The sequence below is a fragment of the Drosophila rhopaloa genome, unplaced genomic scaffold (genome assembly GCF_018152115.1).
Source record: "Drosophila rhopaloa isolate 14029-0021.01 unplaced genomic scaffold, ASM1815211v1 contig_115, whole genome shotgun sequence".
Taxonomy (NCBI): Eukaryota; Metazoa; Arthropoda; class Insecta; order Diptera; family Drosophilidae; genus Drosophila; species Drosophila rhopaloa.
This window is the reverse complement of record NW_025334990.1, coordinates 6,428,081-6,450,851: the sequence shown is the minus strand read 5'-3', so window position 1 is coordinate 6,450,851 and position 22,771 is coordinate 6,428,081. Positions and strand designations below refer to the sequence as shown.

At 44.1% G+C, this 22,771-nt stretch overlaps 2 protein-coding genes across 3 annotated transcripts; one reads left to right on the top strand and one right to left on the bottom strand.

The window, feature by feature from the left end:
• Window positions 1-794: 794 nt before the first annotated feature.
• Window positions 795-8,641, top strand: LOC108051931. 2 transcript variants are annotated; one of them, XM_017134236.2, is made up of 4 exons: window positions 795-924; window positions 2,587-2,871; window positions 5,129-5,425; window positions 6,928-8,641. In XM_017134236.2, the coding sequence occupies exons 2-4, from the start codon at window positions 2,820-2,822 to the stop codon at window positions 8,490-8,492; spliced, it is 1,914 nt and encodes a 637-aa protein (XP_016989725.2). In that variant the 5' UTR covers window positions 795-924; window positions 2,587-2,819; the 3' UTR covers window positions 8,493-8,641. The 2 variants fall into 2 exon arrangements, with proteins under 2 accessions (XP_016989725.2, XP_016989726.2); XM_017134237.2 differs by having other exon boundaries at window positions 815-873.
• LOC108051930 (vacuolar protein sorting-associated protein 13) lies at window positions 8,606-22,685 on the bottom strand. The gene is given in 30 exon segments (XM_017134235.2): window positions 8,606-9,062; window positions 9,122-9,260; window positions 9,338-9,621; window positions 9,682-9,820; window positions 9,888-9,988; window positions 10,045-10,866; window positions 10,923-11,295; window positions 11,371-12,213; window positions 12,309-12,436; window positions 12,499-13,107; window positions 13,169-13,327; window positions 13,385-13,945; window positions 14,017-14,610; window positions 14,670-14,770; window positions 14,840-15,052; window positions 15,112-15,384; window positions 15,441-15,587; window positions 15,590-15,686; window positions 15,743-15,888; window positions 15,951-16,293; window positions 16,353-16,508; window positions 16,564-17,194; window positions 17,249-18,764; window positions 18,818-19,049; window positions 19,119-19,255; window positions 19,322-19,543; window positions 19,606-19,962; window positions 20,019-20,216; window positions 20,284-20,370; window positions 22,210-22,685. Coding segments are annotated over 30 exon segments (9,957 nt in total). The 5' UTR covers window positions 22,310-22,685; the 3' UTR covers window positions 8,606-8,813.
• Between the last annotated feature and the right edge of the window lie 86 nt (window positions 22,686-22,771).

Below are 22,771 nucleotides of genomic sequence, written 5' to 3'. Positions count from 1 at the left end.
TAGGGGAGCTTAACCGTACTTGTCTGTCTGCTTTTGCCAAAATGGACATTATGTTGTTTAAAGTATCAGGGGCGGATTCGGCTGTCTAAATGTGGCAAAAGCAATAGAATTTTGGGCTGCCTATTCGAGGATGGAAACGGCGAATAGAAGGTGGAGAAGGGGGATTTATTCTAGCAAGCCGGCCGGCTGTCGATTTCCCCGAAAAAAACCAATGCAAAGCCGGACTCCAACTCATTTTGTTTTACACGCTGAAAAAAATTAATTATGATTATGTATAAATTTAATAGTTCTTATAATACTATCAAACAAAATTCCTTCTTAACGAGGTAAGAAGTCGTGACGATATCAAATCTTTTGACGAAAAATATTTATGCTTTGGACTTAACAAATTTAACATTTCCTAAAGTTTTCCGTTACTCTCAAAGTAGTTTTTTATGATTTAGGATTGTTTTAAACTTGCGGTTTTAACTGTAGTAGCTTTCAAGCTCGAACTGTTGTATGACTACAGGACCCTTTAACAAGACTAAGATTGCACTTATATAGAAACATATGTATATAATTTATAGCTCTAGTTTCTTTTTATTGAAATTATGAATTACTATCAAAAACTTTCATGCAAATTAAGTAATATGGTATAAGTTTTTGATCTCGACCATAAAGTAATATTTTCCCGCTGTGCAGAGAGAGCCGGAGCCGAGGGCTCTTCGTCTGCGTTCGGGTGACCATCGGCTGGCATCCCAGAGCTGGGGCCGCCAGAGAGGCCCCAAGTCAGCCAGTCAGTTAAGCTCGAGTGATTCATGGTGGCGCACCAGCCGGAAAGTTTCGCTCGCTTCTTGGCATCCGGCGATGAAAACTTCGCCCGCGAGCGAAAAGGTGTCAACGTTACCAGAACGCAGTGGAAAACCGGATGCAAAATCAAACTCTGTGCGTGGATGCATTTCTTAATTCTTTAATTGGGAGCTTCGTAACGGCAGGAAACCGGCCCGTCGAAAATGACCGGAAGTGCGGAAGGAGTGGGGGTATCGGTATCTGCACGCCTGCGCACAGGTTTCCGCACAAGTTTCGTGGCCGGAAAAGTCTAGTGCAGCGAAGCCAGCTGGTAAACAGTTTGCTTGGCTTTTCCGCGAAACAAACTGGCCGTCGAGAATTCGTCGTACGTTTATCAATAGCAAACAAAGGTGTCGAGTTGCAAATGTTCTGAATCAATAAATATTTTTAACGGCTGGCAGAAAGGAAGCAAATAGTCCAGTGCAAATTAAATTACTTTTTTTTTATGGCCGCGATAAAAAATAAAAAACCGAAAAGTAAAAGCAAACTCTAGACACGTACATAGAGCAGGTGTATAGTGTGGCTCAGAGAAATGGTCAGCAGTTTGCTTATACAGTATAAATATTATAATTCGAAGCAAGTCGAATAAAGTCCATGAAAATCAAAATAATCTTTAGTACATTTAGTGTTTTTCCCAAATTATTTTTGATCAACTAAGCTTTTCAAATAAGTTGTTTATATAATTTAACCAAGATTTAACAAAATATAGTGCGGCTTAGAAACTGATCGTCACTTTCTTTCCTAACTTAAATTATGCGTTTGAATAAAATTGGGAGAGGATCAAAATAACATATTTTTTTCGTAGATCTTTTCGAATTGTGCTATTATTATTAACATAAGTCCATAGGAAACAGTTATTTATTGATATTCTACTAAATAATTTTCTGAAACGATAAAATTTTTGAAAGAGTTGTCTTTTTCTGTGTAGCAGATATAATTTTGGCTAACAGAAGTTCGACAGCATTTGCATTTTGCTGGCCAGACTGTCGCTTCTTTGTGGCGACACGCGTCGCTTTTCAGATGACTCACAATTAAAAGGCTTGGCCCCAAACGAGAAGCCCAGGCGGAGGCACAGGCACAGGCACAGGTCCCGGGTCCGAGCTCCTCTGCGTGTGGGCACCCCGACTCCGTATTTGTATACAATTCTTAGCCGCAACACAGTGGAAACCGCAAATGACAGACACGGCAGAAAAGTGAAAAACGAAAATTAAACAAAAACGGAGACACCCAGACAAGTGCAGGGGGGCGTTGGGCGGCCCAAAGAGGGATTTCGTAATGGCATTTAATGGCAGGCACACACAGTCAGCAGGCAACAGTTTCTCCACCAACGAATCTAGATAGTTTAGCTGCCAGATACCCGTACATAACGTCATCAGTTGATTTTCCATGAGGCGCCAAACGAAGCGTGCAACCGAAAAAAGCGAAAATAATGAAAAAATAGTAGACAAAAGTAGAAATAAAACGAATAGAGCGAGAACTGCAGGCGCAATAGAGATTGTATATTGTGTTTCGACGCGTTCGGATATCTGAATAGCCGGATAGTGGTGCATCGATGGTCCATCTATTAATAGGACAGCTCCACAGCGGGCTCACAGCGGGGGAGGTGTTTTCTTGAAGACGGCCAGCCGATAATCCAGGAATACCTTCAGTAGCACTCCGGTCGTGTCGCGCGCTTGACTTCCCAATCGAAGATATTGCATCCCATCAGTATCGGTTGTGCATGTGATCTTATAAAAATGTGTTATCCACTTTTGACAGCAAACTGTTAATTTCTAAGGCTAAATTCTGTGTGTGTGCAGTTGGTGGATATGCCAGATACAGATGACTGTTCAGATCCAGATCGGAGAGAAGCCACAATAAAGCCCGGGCGAGAAATCAAACGATCGGCAGCACAACAAGCACTCAACGCACATTAACGCAAAACGCTTCAAATTAACACTGAGCGCTAAATACAAAATACAAAACAGCAAGAATAATACAATCTACAAGCCATGGATACAAAGGCAACTACTAAGCGGGCCGAAATTGATCAGTTTTTGTTGGGTAAGTTTAGATTTTTTGTGAACACACAAAGAAAACGATTTTAAGTGATAATTCATCAAAATAGCTTTTACAATGGAGGCGAATTATTATAATGTTTACATGGTAAAGATTATAGATAGAATTATTTTTTTTTAAATACAGAACTTGTCTATTTTTTTACCAATAATAAATATAATAATATATTATAAATTATTGCATAAATAAATGCCAACTTGTTCAAGGCTTTATGTGTTCTTTCTACAGTAAAGCTAAACTTAATTGTTAAAAAATTTTAATCCATATTAATTGGATTGAAAATATTAGGTTTATATAAATGATATTTTTGTCTGTGCTGATGATTTTTATACTTTTCTTTGCGTGTAGCTAAAAAGAAAAAGCAAAATTAAAGCCAGTTAGTGTGAGATAGATCAACAGAAACTTTGTTAATTTTGCCAGGCAAACAGCGCCATCAAAAAATTACAAACCGCCTCGAAATAGAGGAGGAGGAGCAAACTCCGACACACAAGCATTAACAATAACCCAGTGCCGGAGTATAGTATTGACTCATTCCGCAGGCGTCCAAGTTTAAAACTCTTTTGTTCTGGTTCTGGCTTATGACCATCGGACTCTTCTCTCTGCGTATATTTCGTACACTTTATCGAGACCGATATGGGCTCCTCGTTGGACCGCTGTTCCCCCGAATCGTTTATATAGTTATATGTATAGTATGTGTATGGACAAGGTAGACAATAAACAGAGGATTGGACATGCCGCAAAACTAAGCCCAAAGCGCTTGTTTTAACCTCTTTTTTTTTCCCCTCCGCCGTCTTCTTTAGTCAGTTTAATTTTCTCAGGTTTCGGTTCACTGGCTCTGGGCAAGATGAAGGGCATAGGAAGCATATCAAAACCTCCTCCGATGACTGTTGCTTTAATTTATCTTTGTTTGAGTAAATCGCAGCTTAAGGGTTCTCTTATTGTTGATATTTAAATATCGAACAAATAAGTCGCTGGGGAGTTTCCATCGATCCTGGTTAAACCAATGTTTATCAGTAGATTTTTTATGTCATTTATGAAGCATTGAGCGAAGTCTAGAGTGTGTTCTGCAAGCATTAGGAAGCTAGAAACATGACTTATCGAAAAATATTACATTATTTAAAGTATATATATATTTCGGTTCATTTTAGCTTTTGTAACAGAAAAACAATTTAGCAATTCTTTCAAAAAAACAAATCTAGGTGCTGATCTTGCATGTAATATATTTTTATTGCAGTATTTTCGTACACACTAAAAAAAAAGAGTATGCATTTCAAGACTAACAATTATTCACTCTATAGTAGATAAATAAGCTCCACAGAGTCGAGCTTAGATTTTGGGTTATTTTGGAATGAATTTAAGACCAAAGAACGGATTCTTTCTCAATACGTCTTTTTCTTATCCGGACAGGAAATTGAGTTTGAATCAAAAAAATTATTTTAAAATGTGCGTCAGAAAGCGAAAAAAACATTGTACGTTAATTTATTCAATAGATGAATTAAAAAATTAATTTTTTTGGGAGAGTTATACATTTATAAACTAGTATACAAATAAAAGAAAGCATAGAAACAACTTCCATGTCCTCAAATCCTTTTGAATAATACTGAACTACTTCCATGAACACCAATTCCTACGGTGTTCTTTAAGGGCATTTCAAGTTCGGGTTTTGCCAATACGCCTTTCGGGCATTTTGCTTGTTACCATATTCGGACGTATTACGTTTAAGAGCAGCTCTGGAGAGCTTTGCGTGCTCAAATTTTAACAAGGTTTCTTGCAAATTTCAGTGTTTTTTATGTTTTTTTTACCGTTAAATAATTTATACTTCTGAATGTGGGCATTTCAGTTTAGTGGTGAGGGGGCCAGAGTCGCAGACACCAGAATTAACTTTCTTGGCCAGTGAAATTATTTTTAATTGCTGCGGTCAATTCGCAGTTGACTTTTGAGCAAGAGCTATATGAGGTCACTTGTGTGTATGTGGTCGGTCTTCTTACTGGGAACCAGAGTACTTAACTTCCCGCTCAGTGAGTCATTGTTGCAGAAGTAAAAAGAGACACCACCACCACGCTACTGGCCCACTAATTGCCCCCCATGGAAACTACACTCTTGCTCAACCGCCCCGCCATTAGGGCCAATGATGCGTTTAAAAATTAATAGCTTATGGGGCCACCGCCTTATTTAGCCAGCTGAGAAGCTAAAAGCGAACATTAGAACTTACGATATACCCTCTTTCCTGGTTCAATTGCAGATGTCCGCGCCCATTTCCGCGCCTCGCTGGAGACCTCGGAGTACGAGAACGCCTCGAACCTCTTCCACATGACGGCCGCCGAGCAGACCGCCGCACTTCTGACTCGCTGCGAGATTCTGCTGGCTGCATCTGGATGTGGATCTGGGTCTGGATCGGGATTGGGATGCGCAGACGAGCAGGCGGCAGGCAACCACCGAACCAGCCTGGTCGACTGCGTCGATAGCAAGGTGGGCGGGGAGACCGGTCCCAGTGGCTATCTGGAGATGCTCGCCTCCCCGTCATCCTCGAAAAACTCGCGTGAGTGCATATTTACAGTCATACTTCCATAACTCAAACCTTAATAAGGAGAATTACCCTTGTTTATCACAGAAAAAGGTTTAAACAAGAAAGGAAAGCTAACTTCGGGCGGAGCCGAAGTTGATATACCCTTGCAGAATACTCTGAAAATTATATTCTCCAAAATTATTCATATTATTATTAATACTCATCAAAAATCCCAACTTCCTAACTTTAAAAACACCAAAGTTATGGCATTTCCAATCGTTCAGTTATATGGTAGCTATAAGATATAGTAGGCCGATCCTTATGAAATTTAATAGGTAGGATTGATTGGCTAAAAATAAAACCCATAGAAAATCCCAACTTCCTAACTTAACAAACACCAAAGTTATGGCATTTCCGATCGTTCAGTTATATGGCAGCTATAAGATATAGTCGGCCGATTCTCATGAAATTCGGTAGGTCAGATTGATTGGCCAAAAATAAAACCTATAGAAAATCTCAACTTCCTAACTTTACAAACACCAAAGTTATGGCATTTCCGATCGTTCAGTTATATGACAGCTATAGGATATAGTCGTCCGATCCCGGCCGTTCCGACTTATATACTGCGTGCAAAGGAAAGAAGGGTGTGTGCAAAGTTTCAGTTCGATATCTTTAAAACTGAGAGACTAGTTCGCGTAGAAACAGACAGACGGACAGACAGACGGACAGACAGACGGACAGACAGACGGACAGACGGACAGACGGACAGACGGACAGACGGACATGGCTATATCAACTCAGGAGGTGATCCTGATCAAGAATATATATACTTTATAGGGTCGGAGATGTCTCCTTCACTGCGTTGCACACTTTTGACCAAAATTATAATACCCTCTGCAAGGGTATAAAAAGGTTTCGAAATAAACAATAAGAAATATTATAACTTTAGGGGGATTATTCATTTTTAAGAAATTTATATCAATATTACTAGTTTATCTCAAAGGATTTATCATCACTTACGTTTATATACATTTAAGTACTACAATGATTTTGATATTGTGAAACAATATGAAATCTCTAGAGCTTTTTGTGATAACATTAACGTTTTCGATATTCGTAGAAATAAACTTTAGAATACTTCTTGAAGAATAGCTATTGTTTATGGTTTATTTTATATCGGTAAAAAAAGAAGTAAGCGTTGTTATATCTTTCAAAATCAACTTCGAAGCGAATATCTCAAATTGTGTTGATTGAAGCATCATCGATTTTTTATTGACAGCCAATCGCAATGCTATAAGTTATTGACTCTAATCAAATAGGGTCCTAATATTTCTTTAGAAGAATTAATAAAAAACTAATGACTTCAATAAAAGCTTATCAATAATTCTAAGAATATTTGATGAAGTCACATTTTAAACTCATTAAAACGTAAATCCTGTAGTAATAAGGACAACTAGTATTGCTAGGTGTGTGAGGTTTCAGAAACTCCACTGTACTTAATGCCTACAATTCGCACTAATTACCCATAATTGCAGTGTCTGCCTCGCGGGAATACATTGATCTGGGCAGCAGCGGGTCCCTGGATCGGTGCTCCGCCAACCAACCGGTTGGTGGCTTGGCAGATAAGGAGCCACATCAGCAGCTCTACGAGATCTGCCAGGGTCAGGGAACGGGTCAGGACGAGGACGAGGCCCAGCAGGCGATAACCTTCACCCACGAACTGATCATCGACTGTCCGTACGCGGATCTGCCCGCTGGTCACCTGGCCCTGCAGCGCTCCACCAAATACGGTCAGCTGCAGCGGATCGTTCCGAAACGCTTATTCTTTGACCAGACCCGCAAGTGCTACTGTGGCATCCTCAACGACTGGATGCTGTGCTACGCCGATGGACCGACCGCCTGCAGACCCAGCAGCACCCTTTACCTAAAGTGCTCATCCATTGAGATCGAGCACTTCGGGGAGGGCAAGCGTCGAGATATCTGCTTCCAGATCACCACCGACGACCCCAACAAGAAGTTCGTGTACCAGGCCAACAACGAAGTCGATGCCAAAGAGTGGATACACGCCATCGAGGCGGCCATCCGCGGAGATGTCGGGGCCCATCCGCATCTAAAGAGTCCACCCCCTCGAAAACTGCCCACACCGCCGGTCCAGAAGAAATCCACCTACACAGCAGCGGATATCATATACGAGGAGCCCTCGCCCATTTATGGCCTGATGGACTCGTCGACCATGGTGTTGCCCAAGCTGCCAGAGAAGAACAACAGTCCCAACGCCCTGGCCCGACGGTTTGAGTACGATGTGCCCAAGTGTCCGGCCCAGCCTCTGCAGGAGGCCTCCGCCAGAGTAGTCTCCGTTGGTGGGGAGGTGGAATCCCTGGGGCTGCTCCACGAACCCGACATGAAGGTTCAACCTCTTCCTTCCAGCCTGCATGGCAACATGTCGTTGGACTTCCAGGCCAGGGTGAAGACTGTGCACAGCGAGCTCTCCACCCAGCTGTCGGCGGGCGGTCCAAGTCCGGATCGCCTGAAGAAGGCCGTGAAGAAGAGCTACACGAATGGCAGCGAAACGGAAATGCTGTCGCCGCTGACCAGTCCCGCCCACACACCCACAAAGGAGCAGAAGAAGCAGCGCAAATCGCCGACCATGCCACAGATAAGCCCGGTCAGCAAGGACTGTGATAAGCTTGCCCGGAACTGGTTCCTCAGTCGCCTCAACAAAAGTGCCGGATCGAAGACGACCACCGCGGGCAGTGGATCACCGAACAATACCAAGTGCAAGCAGAGCGAGAAGGAGAACCTGCTCACAGATGCTGAACTGGGCGAGGGTTACGATGCAAGTCCGGGTGACCGTGATCATGGCTTGCCGGGTAGCCCGCCTACGTCGCCGTGCCTCAAGGCGGAGGCCAAGAGCAAGGTCAATATGATCATCAACCAGTTCGAGAGCAGCGGCCACCTATCCACCATGTTCAGCGTGGAGGCGCTGGCCGCCAATGCACTCGCCTCGCTGACATCCTTCTGCGAAAGTGATGGTTGCAACAATTACGAGCCAATCATGCCGTTGGCCACGACGCCCAGCAGCTTCCTGAAGAAAGTGTAGACTGCCGCACACTCGTCATCCGCTTTGCAACGTCCGACATCCTGGAGAGCCTGTTCGTCTCTGTATTGTAGATTTAATCCTTAAGCTAGTGAAACCACGCTCCGGATGTCACATAAACTTTGACATAAAATTTTAATATCAAAACATAATGGTTGTTAACATATGTAAAAGTACGACACATGAGTGTGAGTTTTCCAATTGGGTGCATGGTGTATGGTGCTTGGACAGACAGAATCTGATGATGGAGGTAGATTTCAATGTCGTTGCTGGTGCCGTAAGGATGTGCTTGGATTATAATACAGTAGGGATATAAATTCAGGTCTATTGCCACATGCTCCCCGGATATGCCTGGGAGCCCCTTCGCGGATTGGGGTCCAAGAGGTGAGATTCAATGATTTTTACCAGGGCGACACGTTTGCGCTCTTCTCCTAGCAGCACCAACTTTCGGGGCGACTCCTTGCTGCTAAACAGTCCCAGTACCTTCTTGCCATCCGCCTTTACCGTGATCTGCACACCGAGGGGTGTGCCAACCACGCCGCTAATCTCGGTCCACAGGTAAGACCAGAGAGACTGCGATTGAATAATGATTTAATAAGTAAGAACGGCTAAATGTTCTCTGTGAAACTTACCGTCCAGATGCCGAACATTTCGTTACGTTGGACGTACAGCAGTCGATAGTTGGTCACCACCAGGTACTCGGACTTCTGGATGATCTCCTCGCAAAAGACAAAGTCGTCCGTGGTGGCAAATTTACCCTTGTCGGTTTCCCTGTAAAATACAAGAGCAAAAGATTTGTGCAAACCATTTAAGATCCAATGCTGAAAATTATGTAAGCGATCACTTACTTCAGTATCTTATTTCCTGTCGCCTCTATTAAGCAGTAAGGTCTCAGCACAAAGTCGGAGTGCTGGAATCGCGGCGGACGCATCCGCTTCACATCTTCGCTCGCATCCGCCGCCCGCTTCACTGCATCGAAGCTGCCACTGGCGAAGTCAACCACGCCAGCGGTGGGGCGAGCCACTAGTCCTATAGCACCCTTGCCTAGGCCCTTAAAGAAGCCCTCTACTCCGCTGTCGCGAGCCCCAGTCACTGGTTTGGTTACAACGCCAGTAACACCGTCAACAAAGCCCTGATTAAATAAATAGTAATCAGGATTATAATATCACGGTTCCTTTCAATTATGTCTTACCATAACAAGACCCTTGCTGCTGCGGGCTAATCCTTCGTGGAAGTTCTTCGGTTTGTTATGAATTCCCTGGCGTCTTTTCTTTTGATAGTCCTCGTCAAAAGTCAGTGCAGCCAAACCTTTGCCCATCGCGCCTGTGATTCTTAAGATTTTAAAGAAGTGCAAGGTTACAATTTTAATTCGATCAATATAAAAAATGTGCAACTTACTTGGACATTGCGCCGGCAGCACCGCCCACCGTGTGGCCGAAGAGTGACTTTACGCCCAGCACCAAGCCTTCGGCAAATTCACCGGGACCTTGAATAGCGCCCTTGAAAATAATATAACTTATAACTTAAGTAATTGAAAAAATTCACCATAATTTACCTGGAACGGTTCGTAGAACAAGTCCTCGACACCCTTTTTGAGTCCCACCACCAAGCCATAGGGATTGCCCAGAACATCCAATCCGAGGACGAGAACATACAGCTGCTTCAGCGCCTGTCCCGTGTAGTGCGAAGTGACCTCGTTGATCAATTGCTGCTGGGTGAAGAACTGATACTCGCGTTCAAAGAAAGCTAGACGGAAGACCACATCGTTGACGTCTGTTAAAGTCACACCCACACCCTGCACTAACGAGCCTAGGAACCCGGGCAACGCCTTTGTGTCTGTTCCGGCCATTGAGAAGCTAACATGGATCTTAAGCGGGCCTAAATGCAGGTTGTCGTAGAAGCTCTTCTGTTCTTCCAACGAGTGTTCTTCGAAGAATGCGGAAAGCGGCAGCTTAATGGACTCTACGTCCTGTTGGAATTGCTTGGCTGCTATCTCGTCTGACACTTCCTTGGCAAACATTTCTGCTATGGCCGTAAGGAAAAGCAAATCGACCTTGAAGAGGAACTCTTGGATTAGGATCTTGGCGTACTTGAACTGCCGGACCGTCGAGTTGGGCATGATGCGCTGCACCATGCTGCACTCGATAAACGGCTTGAGTGTGGTGGTATTCGCCACGCTTTTCGGTGGTGGTATTGGCGCCAACACCACGGGGAATATTGGATCCAAGAACTGGTTGTCCACCTGGATGCGATTGATTTTCACATGCAGCTGGTTCTGGAATGGCGAGGACTTGCGGGACACCCAAATCGCCGGATAAAAACTGCGCCTTAAGTTTCGATCTACCGCCTTCTTTAGGATCATGTTGTCAAAGTCGATCTGAAATGTAGGAATTGAGTCTCCGACTGACAAATACCGATTTTTAGTATTATTACCGGGAACTTGTTGTCCAGTTTGTAGGTCTGCACATCATTAACACTCTTGTGCAACAGATACTTCTGATACTCGCTCTCAAGAACCCCGTTCTCGTGAATGGTGTGCTCCTTAAACCGCTTTTTGGTAATCTTCTTCGATTCCCATATGATTCCTGAGCTGGTGACCCCCAGATACAGTATGTCTAGGCCCGACTCGTTGTTTACCACTGAAAGACCGATGCCGTGCATACGCAGATCGATGGACTGAGTGATGGACTGCAGCGAAGCAGTGGTCTCGGTGCGATTGGCGATGGATTCGTTCTCGGTGAAAAGCAGCACACGTTGCAGGCCGTCCAAAAAGGATACCCATATAACAGTATTACCGTCCTGCATGCTGTAAATATGAATCAGTAATTGGGATGAAATAAAAAGTTAATATTCTACCCTTTGAAGATTAAGAGAAACTTACACCACTTCGCCGATATTGTCACGTTTTAAATCCGTCTCCTGTTTGTTGGCTCCGAATACGAGAACCTTGGGACCCGTGGGGTCATCCCAGGCATACATTATAGTGCTCTTGGCGTTCAGGATTTGCTCGTTTTTGGATCCCTTCTCGTAGTAGACAACCTGTCTGCCAGTGTGATTGATCAGCAGACCGGGAGCATCATCCGGTTTGTAGTCCGTAAAGGTGATATAGACGCCGCCCTCAGTCGTCTGAACGTCCACATTGATGCCACCGTACTTATTGTTTTCCAGCTTAAGCAGCGTGCAGATTACCTCCGTGAAGTTAAAGGCCGGAGTCACATTGCCATCCACTCGCACCACCATGTTATTCTTAGAGTCGTTTCTTGGCCAGAGGGGTTCAAACTGATTCGGCTCAAGATGCAGCCAGGGATCGGCCGGGCGGCTTTGCTCCTGCAACTCGATGTCAAAGCGGCACTTGTTGCACACAATATAAAAGGGGATGAAGGTGATCTGCTTGGTCAGGGAATTCTGGGTCAAGTGGTTGTGAACACCGATGGGATACTTCTGATTGTTCGAATGGCAGGTCACCTCGCCAATCGAGCCAGCCACGTCCAGAGGGATCTTCTCACTCCAGTTGCCGTTGTCGACGCGGATCGAGGCCTTCTTCTTGTCAAAGAAGATTTTATCACGGAAAGTGAATAAAATGGGCCCAGAATATTCGGGAGGGTGGTAAAGCACTTCCCCGGAGGTCGTTTCGGTTTTGTATGTGAGCATCAATCCCGTCTTGTTTATCATCCAGAAAGGGCTGTAGATCGTAAGCATCATACTGCCATACCGATTCTCTGTCCTGAAATATAGGATTAACACGTGGTTGAGCAATTATTCCCAGTTAATCCGTAGACTTTTCTTATATAAGTCCTTTAAAATAATTATAATGCTTACTTCACATAAATATCCATGTCCACCTTCATCTCCGAGTCGTACGAAGAGAACGTCCAGGTGACAACATCGTCGGTGTAGTCCCATACTTCGGTGGCACAGGACCAGTCCTTCTCCAAATATTGAATCAGCTAAATAGGCGAGGGCATCCTTTATTTATTTATTTTATTTTATATAATTATGAGTTACTCACCCGAACAACCAGGAAGCTTTTTGCTTCTTTATCGTTTGAGGATAAACGGACAGTGGGCAGATGAAGCACATCGCCCGAGTTTACCTCCTTTTCTCCGTAATCCAGAAAATCCTCCTTGTTGTATACCCTGTCCCTTATCTGCGCCGACGATTGGGCATCCAGACCATCCTCATTTCGGACCGAGCAGCCGGCCACAGACACTTGAATTTTGATGGGCAGGGAGTTGCGCAGATAGAGTGGCGGGCGTAGGTGAATCGTGTAGAAGGCGCTAAGCAGCGTATACTTGGTGGTGTTCTCAAAGTAAATCTCTGACTTATTTCGCCGCGCATTTATAATGAGCGGCTCAAACGTCTTGGTCGGATCGCAATGTAGCTGGTGTGAATAATTGAGGTCTGATGGATTGGTAGTCCATGAAATGCCTTGCACCGAGGTTCTGTAACCGCGCATCGAGAAGTAGAGCTCCTTGGAACCCGCGTAGATGGCGTGCAGCGGCACATGGAACACTTCGCCAGGACGAACACGTCCGACGAAGATATCCTCAAAATTTTGTGCTGTCGGCGTAGGATTGCGTCGATAAATATTTATGCCTGTTGTAAAGTGATTATGAACCTGCAAGTGATGGGGAATAAATAGGAAAAATTCTTATCAATGGCACAATTCTATTACTTACACTGACAACTCCGTGAATATTTATTTTCGTAGTGCCATACTCTTCCTTCACTTCGGAAACAATGCCCCATGCCTCTTGAGAAGTGCTGCGCATCAGATTAAAATAACGAGTATCCGACTTGGACACGGGCAGTGCAATCTCCTTGTCAATATCGCCAATCTGCCAGATAACAACTTTAAGTAGTCAGATTTTAAAGAGAATATCTTTTCCTCCTACCGTCACATAAAGACTGTAGTCGTCGGAATCCTCCTCGGATAATGTACTCAGGTCCTTGGTCTGCAGGTACGCTCGACCGCCCGAAGAAATTGTGCACGTTTTTATTTGGTTGGGATCAACCTCCTCCAGATTGGTAGACAAAAGAAGTGTACTACTCACACCTAACGGGGTGCCACCACGGTGCACCTCGTGCAGAGTAAAGACGCCCTTGCGGAGATTAAGATTAATATCGAACCCAGTATCGTTCTCCACCACGAAAGGAGCCACAATATCCGGCTTAGTCAAACCCTTAGCATCGATGGCTTGAGAGAAAGCCTCGGCCAGTTCACTCAGCAGACCCAGACATGTCTTGCTCAACGTAATCTCGAGTGTTTCTTTTGAGTGGATGTTCATGTGCATGGCCTGCTGCTCGACATCGTTTTCCACTTCGCTCTGCACCTTCTCCATACCCATTTCGAACTTAAGCTCCCAAGGGGTATATTCGGTGACTCCGTTGCGACCAACCACCTCGTTTAGCTCAATAATTGGCTCCCATTCGGCTAGTGCTTGATTATAGTAATTCTGTAAGAAGTTTGAGCATATTTTAAATATTCTAAATATTATTCGAGGTTTCTTAAACGAAATTATCTTACCATGTTAAGAGTTAATGAACCGTTAGCTGTGAGATTACGACTCCAGTTGTTAAACACGGCAGTGATGCGGGCGTCCAGCGAGATGAGTGGCTTAGTGTAGTAACCAATGCCAGACTCGATCACGAGCGTAATGCTAGGAATCTCAATCACACACTTCTCCGTCTTTTGCTTTTCCATGCTGCTGCTGCTTTGATCGCACTCGATGGCTTCGACGCCCTGCTCAACCCTCGTGAACCAGTAAGTGCGGCTGTGGAAATGGCGTGGATGCCACAGAGTCGAATAGTTACGTGTCTCCTCAGCAATGGCTGACTTTGCCATGCTACCACTGGTGACGCTCACCATGGCCTTGTTCAGCAGCTCAATGGTGGCCGGCGACACGTTGACCATGATGTCGCTCAGCTTTAGGCTGATGTGCAAGCCTTCTTCCTCGGGCGTAGAGCCTTGTAGGCTAATAACACACGGATGCAGGATGTAGTGACGGGTAAGTTCTCGCCGCTCCGGTAGGAAAGCGCTCATGTACATCTTAAGGGCATCAATCTGACCGTTTATGATTTGTTTGTCGTTAATGCTGCGGTAATTCAGATGAGCTTGGGCCTGAAAAAGATTGAAGAGCCATGAGCAACAGTAAGAAATAGACAAATGAACAGACTCACATTGAATATAATGCAGCTGGTATTTAGATCTTCTAGGTTCTCCACCAATATTATATCTGGTTCATCAATGTGTAGAATAAGATTCATCTTACGGTTCGGTACTGAACGATGTGGGGTCAACATCTGGCTTTATTATTGGGTTTTTTAAGTAAGTTACATGTCATACATACCGGTAGCCTCCACGGGAACAAGCTCGTTGGCGGCTAACATAGCCGAGGAGCGAATCGAGTGCTTGGCCTCCTCTGCCGTTTCTGCAATTAACGAAGGCTTCACAAGTGATGACCCGCGAGGAGTCTCCTCAGTCGGAAGGGTAAGGAAAGATGTCAGTCTAAGCAGAAAGTCGATGCACACGATCAGGTCGAAGCTTCGCACACGTATCTCAGCTACAATATGGAATCGATGAGATGTTAAGAAACAAGATGGATAAAAAGGTCACACTCACCAAATGTGTCGTCTTCCTTTATTATGGCTGTCAAATCAACCATGAAGTTGCGCTCGTTATAGCAGGCGTCAATAATCGCTTCCGCATCCAACTTGGGCTGAACCCAATCCTTGCGGCTTAAGTACTGACGGATCTGACTTTTGGAGTTCTTGCGCGTATCATCCATCTGGATATTACACAGAACCACCGAAGTGCTTAGTGTGCCATTATCCAGCTTTGTGCCCTTAACGGAAAGGAAATATATTCCAAACCGTGCGAGTCCTGCGTCTTCACCTGAGGGCATAACGGTTGACTCAGTGAACCGAACCAGGAATTTACTTACTACTTACCCTCCATTAGATTTATGACCACACCGTCAAACTGGAAGTTGAACTTCATCGATTCGTGAATCTTGTCTCTTTTTGGAGAAGCAATGACAGGGCGTGAATTACGTTCAACACGAGAGGAACGTCGTTCGGATCGGTGCTTTGGCTCGGGGGTGCCTCTTCGCTGGGGGGGAACTCATCCAGGCCTTCGTTTAAGTTGTGATTTAGGATCATCATTACCAAGGCGTAATCGTCAGCGAAGAGAGTGAGCTATATGTTGGGGATACAATTTTAGCCTAGCTGTGATCTATTTGAATAAAACTTACCTCTATGGACTTTAAACGACCAGAAAGATTAAGTTCCGGAACATCCCTATACCAGGTGTACGATAAATTACGGGTTACCAATAGGTTGCAACTCATTGGATTCATCATATTAAATTTAGAAAAATAGCCCACAGCAGCGTCCAATTCTAAAAAAAAATTTGTTTGGATTATTGATCAAATCGTAATAAGACGCAACGACAGAACTTACCATCAACAGTCGACTCGTTGCCATCTAGTATAACCACTTTGGAAATCTTAACATCGCATATACATAACTTGATCTCGTCTATGACGGCCAGCCGTTCCTCATTGTCGACTACCACCTCCACCGTGTTGTTCGTCAACTCCAGCAGACCCAAATCGAGCGACAGGGCATTCGATTCCGTGGAGCCAACTGGTATGATGATAATAGGGGCCTTAATGCGGACATTCAGCTTCATGCGCGTGGCCGTTTCGTAGGCATCCATTGCCTTCTGACGAGCGGATTCTGCCGCCGCAGCACTAGCCTGCGAAATCGCCGCCTGGGCCTCTGTAAAGTTGTTCAGGAAGTTCTGCAAGGTTATCACGTGCATTAGCGCTTATTAACCGATTTATTGGTAATAGTCCTCACCATTACGCCTGTCACAAACCAATTGAGAAAGATGATCTTCATGCAGCCAATATCCACGGTGATCTTCATGTCATCAGAGTTGTAGTCGAGGGTCTCCTCTTTGTTGTAAAGGACCACCTGGCAGTTGAAGGCGTCCTTGCCAACAATACTCAGGATCTATGGATAAATATAATATTGATTTTCGGTATTTTGCCAGGACAGAGGCACTTACATTCTTATGAATGGTGTGAGGGTTCAAGTCCAACACCTGGATGTCCTTAAGGCCAATATTAACTTCAGTGTAAGATGATTTCATGATCAAACTGGATACGAATTTCTTTACGTTCAACTCGGCTAACGGCCGACTTCGGGTGGTGAGCAGTAGACCAACTTCGTCTAGATTTGCAATCACACGGACTTTCACTGTCTCCACGACGCGATTGTGTCGCGTCTTCTTGCGGCGCTTCATCTGGTTGGTTGTCATTATTTCCTCTGTGTCCTCAAGGATGACATTAAGCGTCCGTTTGATACCATCGCCACCGCCAATAGAGCCCATCCGATCTCGTGGGCGGGTGGTTGAGAGTACAACATCCAGATTTCTCTGAAAATTGTTCACTACCTCCAAGATACGCTGTAGGCACTCCTGGTGCAGCACGATCTGAAGCACCTCGAAGTTAGCCACAACCAGCTGCTCCGTTGAGTTGTACTTGGTGCTGAACTCTGGCGATGTCTTGTCTGCAATGGTGCACGAGACCGTGAATAGATAGTTTGAGCTATTTTCCCTTTTCGGCGTATAGATAACGTCGAGAACTTCCAAGTCACTGTCATTGCAGCCATACTGCCGGAGGTTTATTTCCCCAAGCCTGAAAGTACAGTGCATAAGTTAAATGCAATGCAATGTTTCTGAATATACTTACTTGACTGTGGCCACAGACTCGTAGGTTCGCGATACAAAATGAGCCTCTAGGCGTCGGATGTCGATGGAGAGAATCTGATGACGGGGCGTCCGCGGTGGACGCTCGATATGCTCTGTTTCTGGCATAGTCACCTGTGAAGGAAGGTGCTCACCCTCAGGGGTAAGGAACTCGATGGATACGTCAGAGCTCATCTCACTCTGTGGACTGGACTGGAACAAGACGAAGTATATCTCCCCCAGAGAGAAGTTCACATCCAGATTGGTGTACTGCGTGATCTCGTCGAGCAACGGAGCCCTGCTCCTTGGGTCAGAAGAAGAAGCGGGACCGATCTTTTTTACTTCTTTGTTAATAAAGTTTGATATAGACATTGAGCTGCGCGAGTTTGACAGCGTGATCTTCGCCCCCGGATTTTGTTGATCCGGCAGCGGAATGCTTGTTGCCACCCTGATGGCGAGGAAAACGCGATCCTCTGAGACATTGACCAGGAAAGCTGGCAGGTCAATATCCACCTTGATCTTGGGCAAACGGGGATCGTTGTCAACTACACAGAGTGCGGCAGTTACTTTCAGGGAGACGGGTCGCAGAACGTGCATCTCCGTTGAGGTTGCTTCTCGGAGCGCACTTTGCCACGGTTCCCCAGCGCGGACCACCAGCATCTGCACATCGTTTACCTGCACTGTGTATCTGTCGTAAGCATTTTCCATCACTCCCTTGAGGATCTCGTCTTTATCCTCGCCTGCGGAGAACAGATTCTGCAGCTTGGCCGACTCTTTACGAGGTTGACTAGAAAGATGCACCTGGCCCATGCTCACAACCAGCAGCGACGAGTTGTTTGCGTCGTAGACTCCCTTATGTGGCACGACTAGGATGTTTGGCATCAGCAGAATGTCCACATCCAAGACCGCCTTCTTATCGATCATGTACTGCATTCCGGTGGCCGAGCGCTCCTTAAAGCTGGACATTTGCATGCTGGCCGCATCTTCGAACTTAGAGAGCGTGACGTCGCCAGGCGGCTGAAAGGCGCTGATAAGGGCCAGTATAGTGGGAGCGTCATACATAATCTGCAGTGGACGCGCCACCACCTTGACCCTTTGGTCACACATCTTATCCATTGGATTCGTCTCGAAGAACACGTCCAGCAGGTTGAACTCGTCGGTAATCTTTGACTCAACCAACAAGGGAGTGCAGTCTTTGCGTTGGAGACCCGTCACCTTGAGCTCCTTCATGCCAGCGGTGATGCTTATAGCTTCGGCAGCTGGGCGTTGGGTGATCGAGGCCGTGGCCATCGAAAATTTAAGAAGAACCAGAGAAGGCAGTGCTTGGTAGTCGTACGATTCTATAGAACTTTTACGCTCATCCTTATAAAGCCCGACCTCTAGTGCGATCAGCTTAAAGTTCATCTTGATGGCCTCATAGTGTTCGGGCAGATCACTAGGCTTTACGTTCTCTTGGTAACCAATTGCCCTGTACATCTTTTCTTTCTCCTCGGCCGTCATTGCCGCCTCGAACTTCTCGACTGAAAAAAGTATTGAAAGATTGGATTCTCCAGAAAAAAGCTTAATAACTTGCCTAACTTTTGACCGGCGGTCTGTTCCTCTTTCTTAGCTCCACCACCCCATCCCCAGGAGCCGAACCATCCCGGTTTTTGCTCTGGCACTGCCTCCCGCTGCTTGGCTATCTCGATGTTGACCCTCTGCCTAATCAGCAGTAAGTTAAATATGTCCAGCTTTGTTTCCAGCAAATTGCAGGTTTCAGTTAACACGGCTGACGGCTTTTTGTTCAAGCACTGCTCCTTATATTTCTGAAGTGGAAAATTTTGGTATGATTTTGGTAGGTCCCATTTTCTCTATATTTAGATCATTAGACCCACCTGTGCATAAGTGTTGCAAAGTTCACGATGATTCCTTATGTAGCTCCAGGTCCAGCTCTCTCGAGGTTTTTTTACATCCTCCTCTAGAACAGAAGTAATTGCAAATTGCCACCATTCTTTGGCATGACCTTTGTAGGCTATAATAAAATAATTAAAAGTTTACGATTCACTGAAATATAATAAATAAGATAATCAGTATTTACGTAAGTTGTAAGGACGATATTTCCGGTAGGGAATGCCCAACTGCTGGCGGTTCATAGCATCTCCAAGCTTCATGAGATTATCGAATTGTGTATTGGTCATACCCACGATCAGCCTTTCCATCTCCAGGGTGAGATCAATTTTCGGTTTTTCAAAGGGAGGATCATCAAACTCAGGGTTCATGTTTAGCTTTAGCTTGGCATTGCATGAAATGGGGCCCAGCACTGCAATCACAAATAAATTAATAAAAATGTCCTTCAAAGCTTATAGAATCTAAACATCCTACCATAGTGGTAAGTGCTGGGCTTTGAATCCTTGCGAGCAATATTCGCCTGAAACTGATCTGCAAGCGCGCTTTTATTGTTTGCGTACAGATTCCCACCGCAGTTCAAATAGGCAGAGAGGCAGGAAAGATTCGCTATTTTGAAGACCTGCGATGCCTGTTGGGCCATATAGCACTTCTCCCAATTACAATCGGTGGTGTAGAGCTCCAGCTCATGCAGCGAAATGCCGAAGGAGAAGGGACTGCCCGTTGTGGTGGTGTCCTCGTAACGCAGATGAACGTTGGTTATCTGCACCTGCAGATTATTCACGATCTGCGCCGTTAGTTTCTCGGCAAAACCAGCATCGGGCTTGGGCTGATCTATATGGGAATAAATGTCTCATTTCCAATTCAAAATTATTTAAACTGACGCTCACCCTTTTCCAGCTCTTTTTTTCGCGCTGCCTCCAGGGCATCCAACGCCGCCTTCTTAAGATCCATCTCATACTTGGCTTCCTTTTCGGCGTTGTACTGCACATTGTTGTTGGGCGAAACCAGGACATAGAGATCCTCGATGTTAACAATTACCGGTTGGCTGTATAGATTCTTCCAGGGGATTTTTAGCACCAGTTTTCCTAGAAATCACAAATGTGCACTGTAAATCATTTCGATTCAGTTCAACAGGTCATCGAGTTCACTCACCTAAGTAACCATAGATAAGCTGAACGGGCAGGTCCAACTCGTCCAGCGCATTCTCCCGTATCTTAAGGTTCTGCAAGACCACATCGCCTGCCAAACAAAGATATAATTGGATTCCATTTGTCGTATCAGTTTCGGTAATCAGTCATTTGCAGCAGTAGAAGCAAATGCCCAATGATTAATTACTGATTAATTACGAAGGGAGTCAACAATAACGAAGGCCACAACATGCATACATATGTATTTACGAAGCACTGTATTCAGTATACAAATGGAATGAGCAATAGTCGCGCCAATATACAAATATTGTTTACTAGCGTCTGGCATTTTGGGCATGCGGCATTTTAGTTGTTAAGTGTTTGTTATGCTTGGAATGCAAAATGAGGAGTACAACGGTAAATTTGAATTACGCATGTGGGTCAATAGTTTAACGACCAAGCCACCCCACACAACTTATGCAACTACTGATAAGACAATATATGACTTTGCCGTCATTATATCGGTCAATTACACTTAATTCTACAAGTGTTTTTCGATTATCAACCTACTTTACAATGGTATTAATATTAAGTTACTCTGATAGCGGAACTGTAAAACAGGCACTTCTATTAATTAAGCAAATGTTGAACAAGATAACCTTAATAAACAACAAGAGTCATTGACTCGAGGGCATTTGAAATGCGTATTTAGAAGTCGAATTGTTAACTTTTAAAAATAACTTAATAAATGAAAACAAATATGATTCATAAAATAACGAAGAAAGAAAAACAAACAGAGGCTTTATATGTATGTATAAATACTTCTTAATTGACATTAGGGGTTAAAATTGATTACATCAGCAAATTAGGTTTTAACAAATTATTGCACTTCTTAGTAATTTTTTAGAACAAAATATATGGCATGAAAAATTACTTTCTTTATTTTAAAATAACTTAAAATTCCTTATATCGATAAGAAAGGAAACTATTTAAAAATTTGCTGAGATTGGCTTATTAAGGTCAATGTTTAATAAACATAATTCATTTCATAGCATAATTAAATGAATATAACATAATTTTTAATAATGGCTGATATATCCATCCCAACTTTCTAACTATTCATGTCTCACTCTCCCCACCCAAATAAGTAATAAGTTAAGGAAATTTGTTGGGAAGCGGTTTTTAGAAGCAAAAAATAAAATTTAAAAATATTGGAAGCTAAACATTAATTTAACCGCTGGGCCAAGCATTATGTCACCAAGTTCAAGTTCAACCGAAATAAAACAGGCTTGTCAACGTCTGTCACTACCGACCTGTGTCACAAATCACAAACAAACCCGTTTCTTCAAATCGCTGAATATTATTAAACTCTTAAACTTGATAATTTGTGGTAAAATTCAGCCTCGGGGATTCACACCCTACAGACTTATAAAAAAGAGTTACAGTCTTATATGGTTTGTGGGCGTTAAATATGGAATGCCAACAGACTGGCAGGCTGAAGTAATGTGAGTACTTTTAGATAAAAGACCCAAGAATTGTTTACGTTTTCACACAGATACACGATATAAGTAAATTTGTATATAGAAGATAAATAAGCAAAAAGACTGATGAGCAACAGAGAACCACAAGAATTGCCTCATCTTACAGCGAGATGCAACAGTTGTCCCACCCATCCCAATTATAATCCTCTTTGCTTTTTTCGCTCCCCAGAATTCGAGAGAGCTTGCAAATTGTTTTCTTACGAACTTGCGAATACGGCTCATTTACGTTTGTGTTTTCTGCGACAGAATTAGGTCACTAATCGTAAATTGCCAAGGATAAGGTCATCGCTGTTGTTGTTTCTACTTGCGTGCAGATAGAGCAATAAACAATAGCAACTTAACTAATATAATGGATTTGCGTGTGAGTGAAGCATAATTAAGTCATATTTCCCGGGGGATCCGAAACTCACCTCCCCAAATGCCGATTTTCAGCTGGTTGCGATCCAAGTTCTCTATGTAGTCGCCGAGGACCTTGTTCAGGACATCCGCCACCACCGCCTCGAAGACCATCGTGTCCTAGCAGATGCTCCTATTGATTTTTCTTCAATGTTTTTTGTTTGTTCCAATTGATTGTGGCCGTGTTTCAAAATTTCTTGGGTTCGTTGAGTGGTTTAAAGTATTTCTAAAATATATGTAAGCACAGAAACCAAACAGATGGAACGGAGAAGCGAATTAAAAACACAATGTCGATGATGTCATCGGAGAACGCATTTTAAATGTTTTGGCACTATCCACCAGGCCCATTGTTTTCCAAACAAAAAATGGGAAAGTCAGAAAAAAGGGCGAAGTACGGCAGGTACTAATTAGATCGTTTCACAACACGTGTGTATCGGTCTTATCTCTATTTACTACACCCATTTACCAGCGGCATTTCCACGCAATAACAAAAAATAACTCCGTGCGACGCGCTTTCGTTGAATGCTCGCCCGAAACTAACAGCTGTTTTGGCCATTCGACCCTCAACTGCGCTGA

Bases quoted from the DNA above. Each gene is read 5' to 3' on its own strand.
- LOC108051931 (XM_017134236.2), top strand. From the start codon at position 2,820: ATGGATACAAAGGCAACTACTAAGCGGGCCGAAATTGATCAGTTTTTG. The intron at 2,872-5,128 runs GTAAGTTTAGAT...GTTCAATTGCAG, and splicing joins AATTGATCAGTTTTTGTTGG to ATGTCCGCGCCCATTTCCGC. The intron at 5,426-6,927 runs GTGAGTGCATAT...CCATAATTGCAG, and splicing joins GTCATCCTCGAAAAACTCGC to TGTCTGCCTCGCGGGAATAC.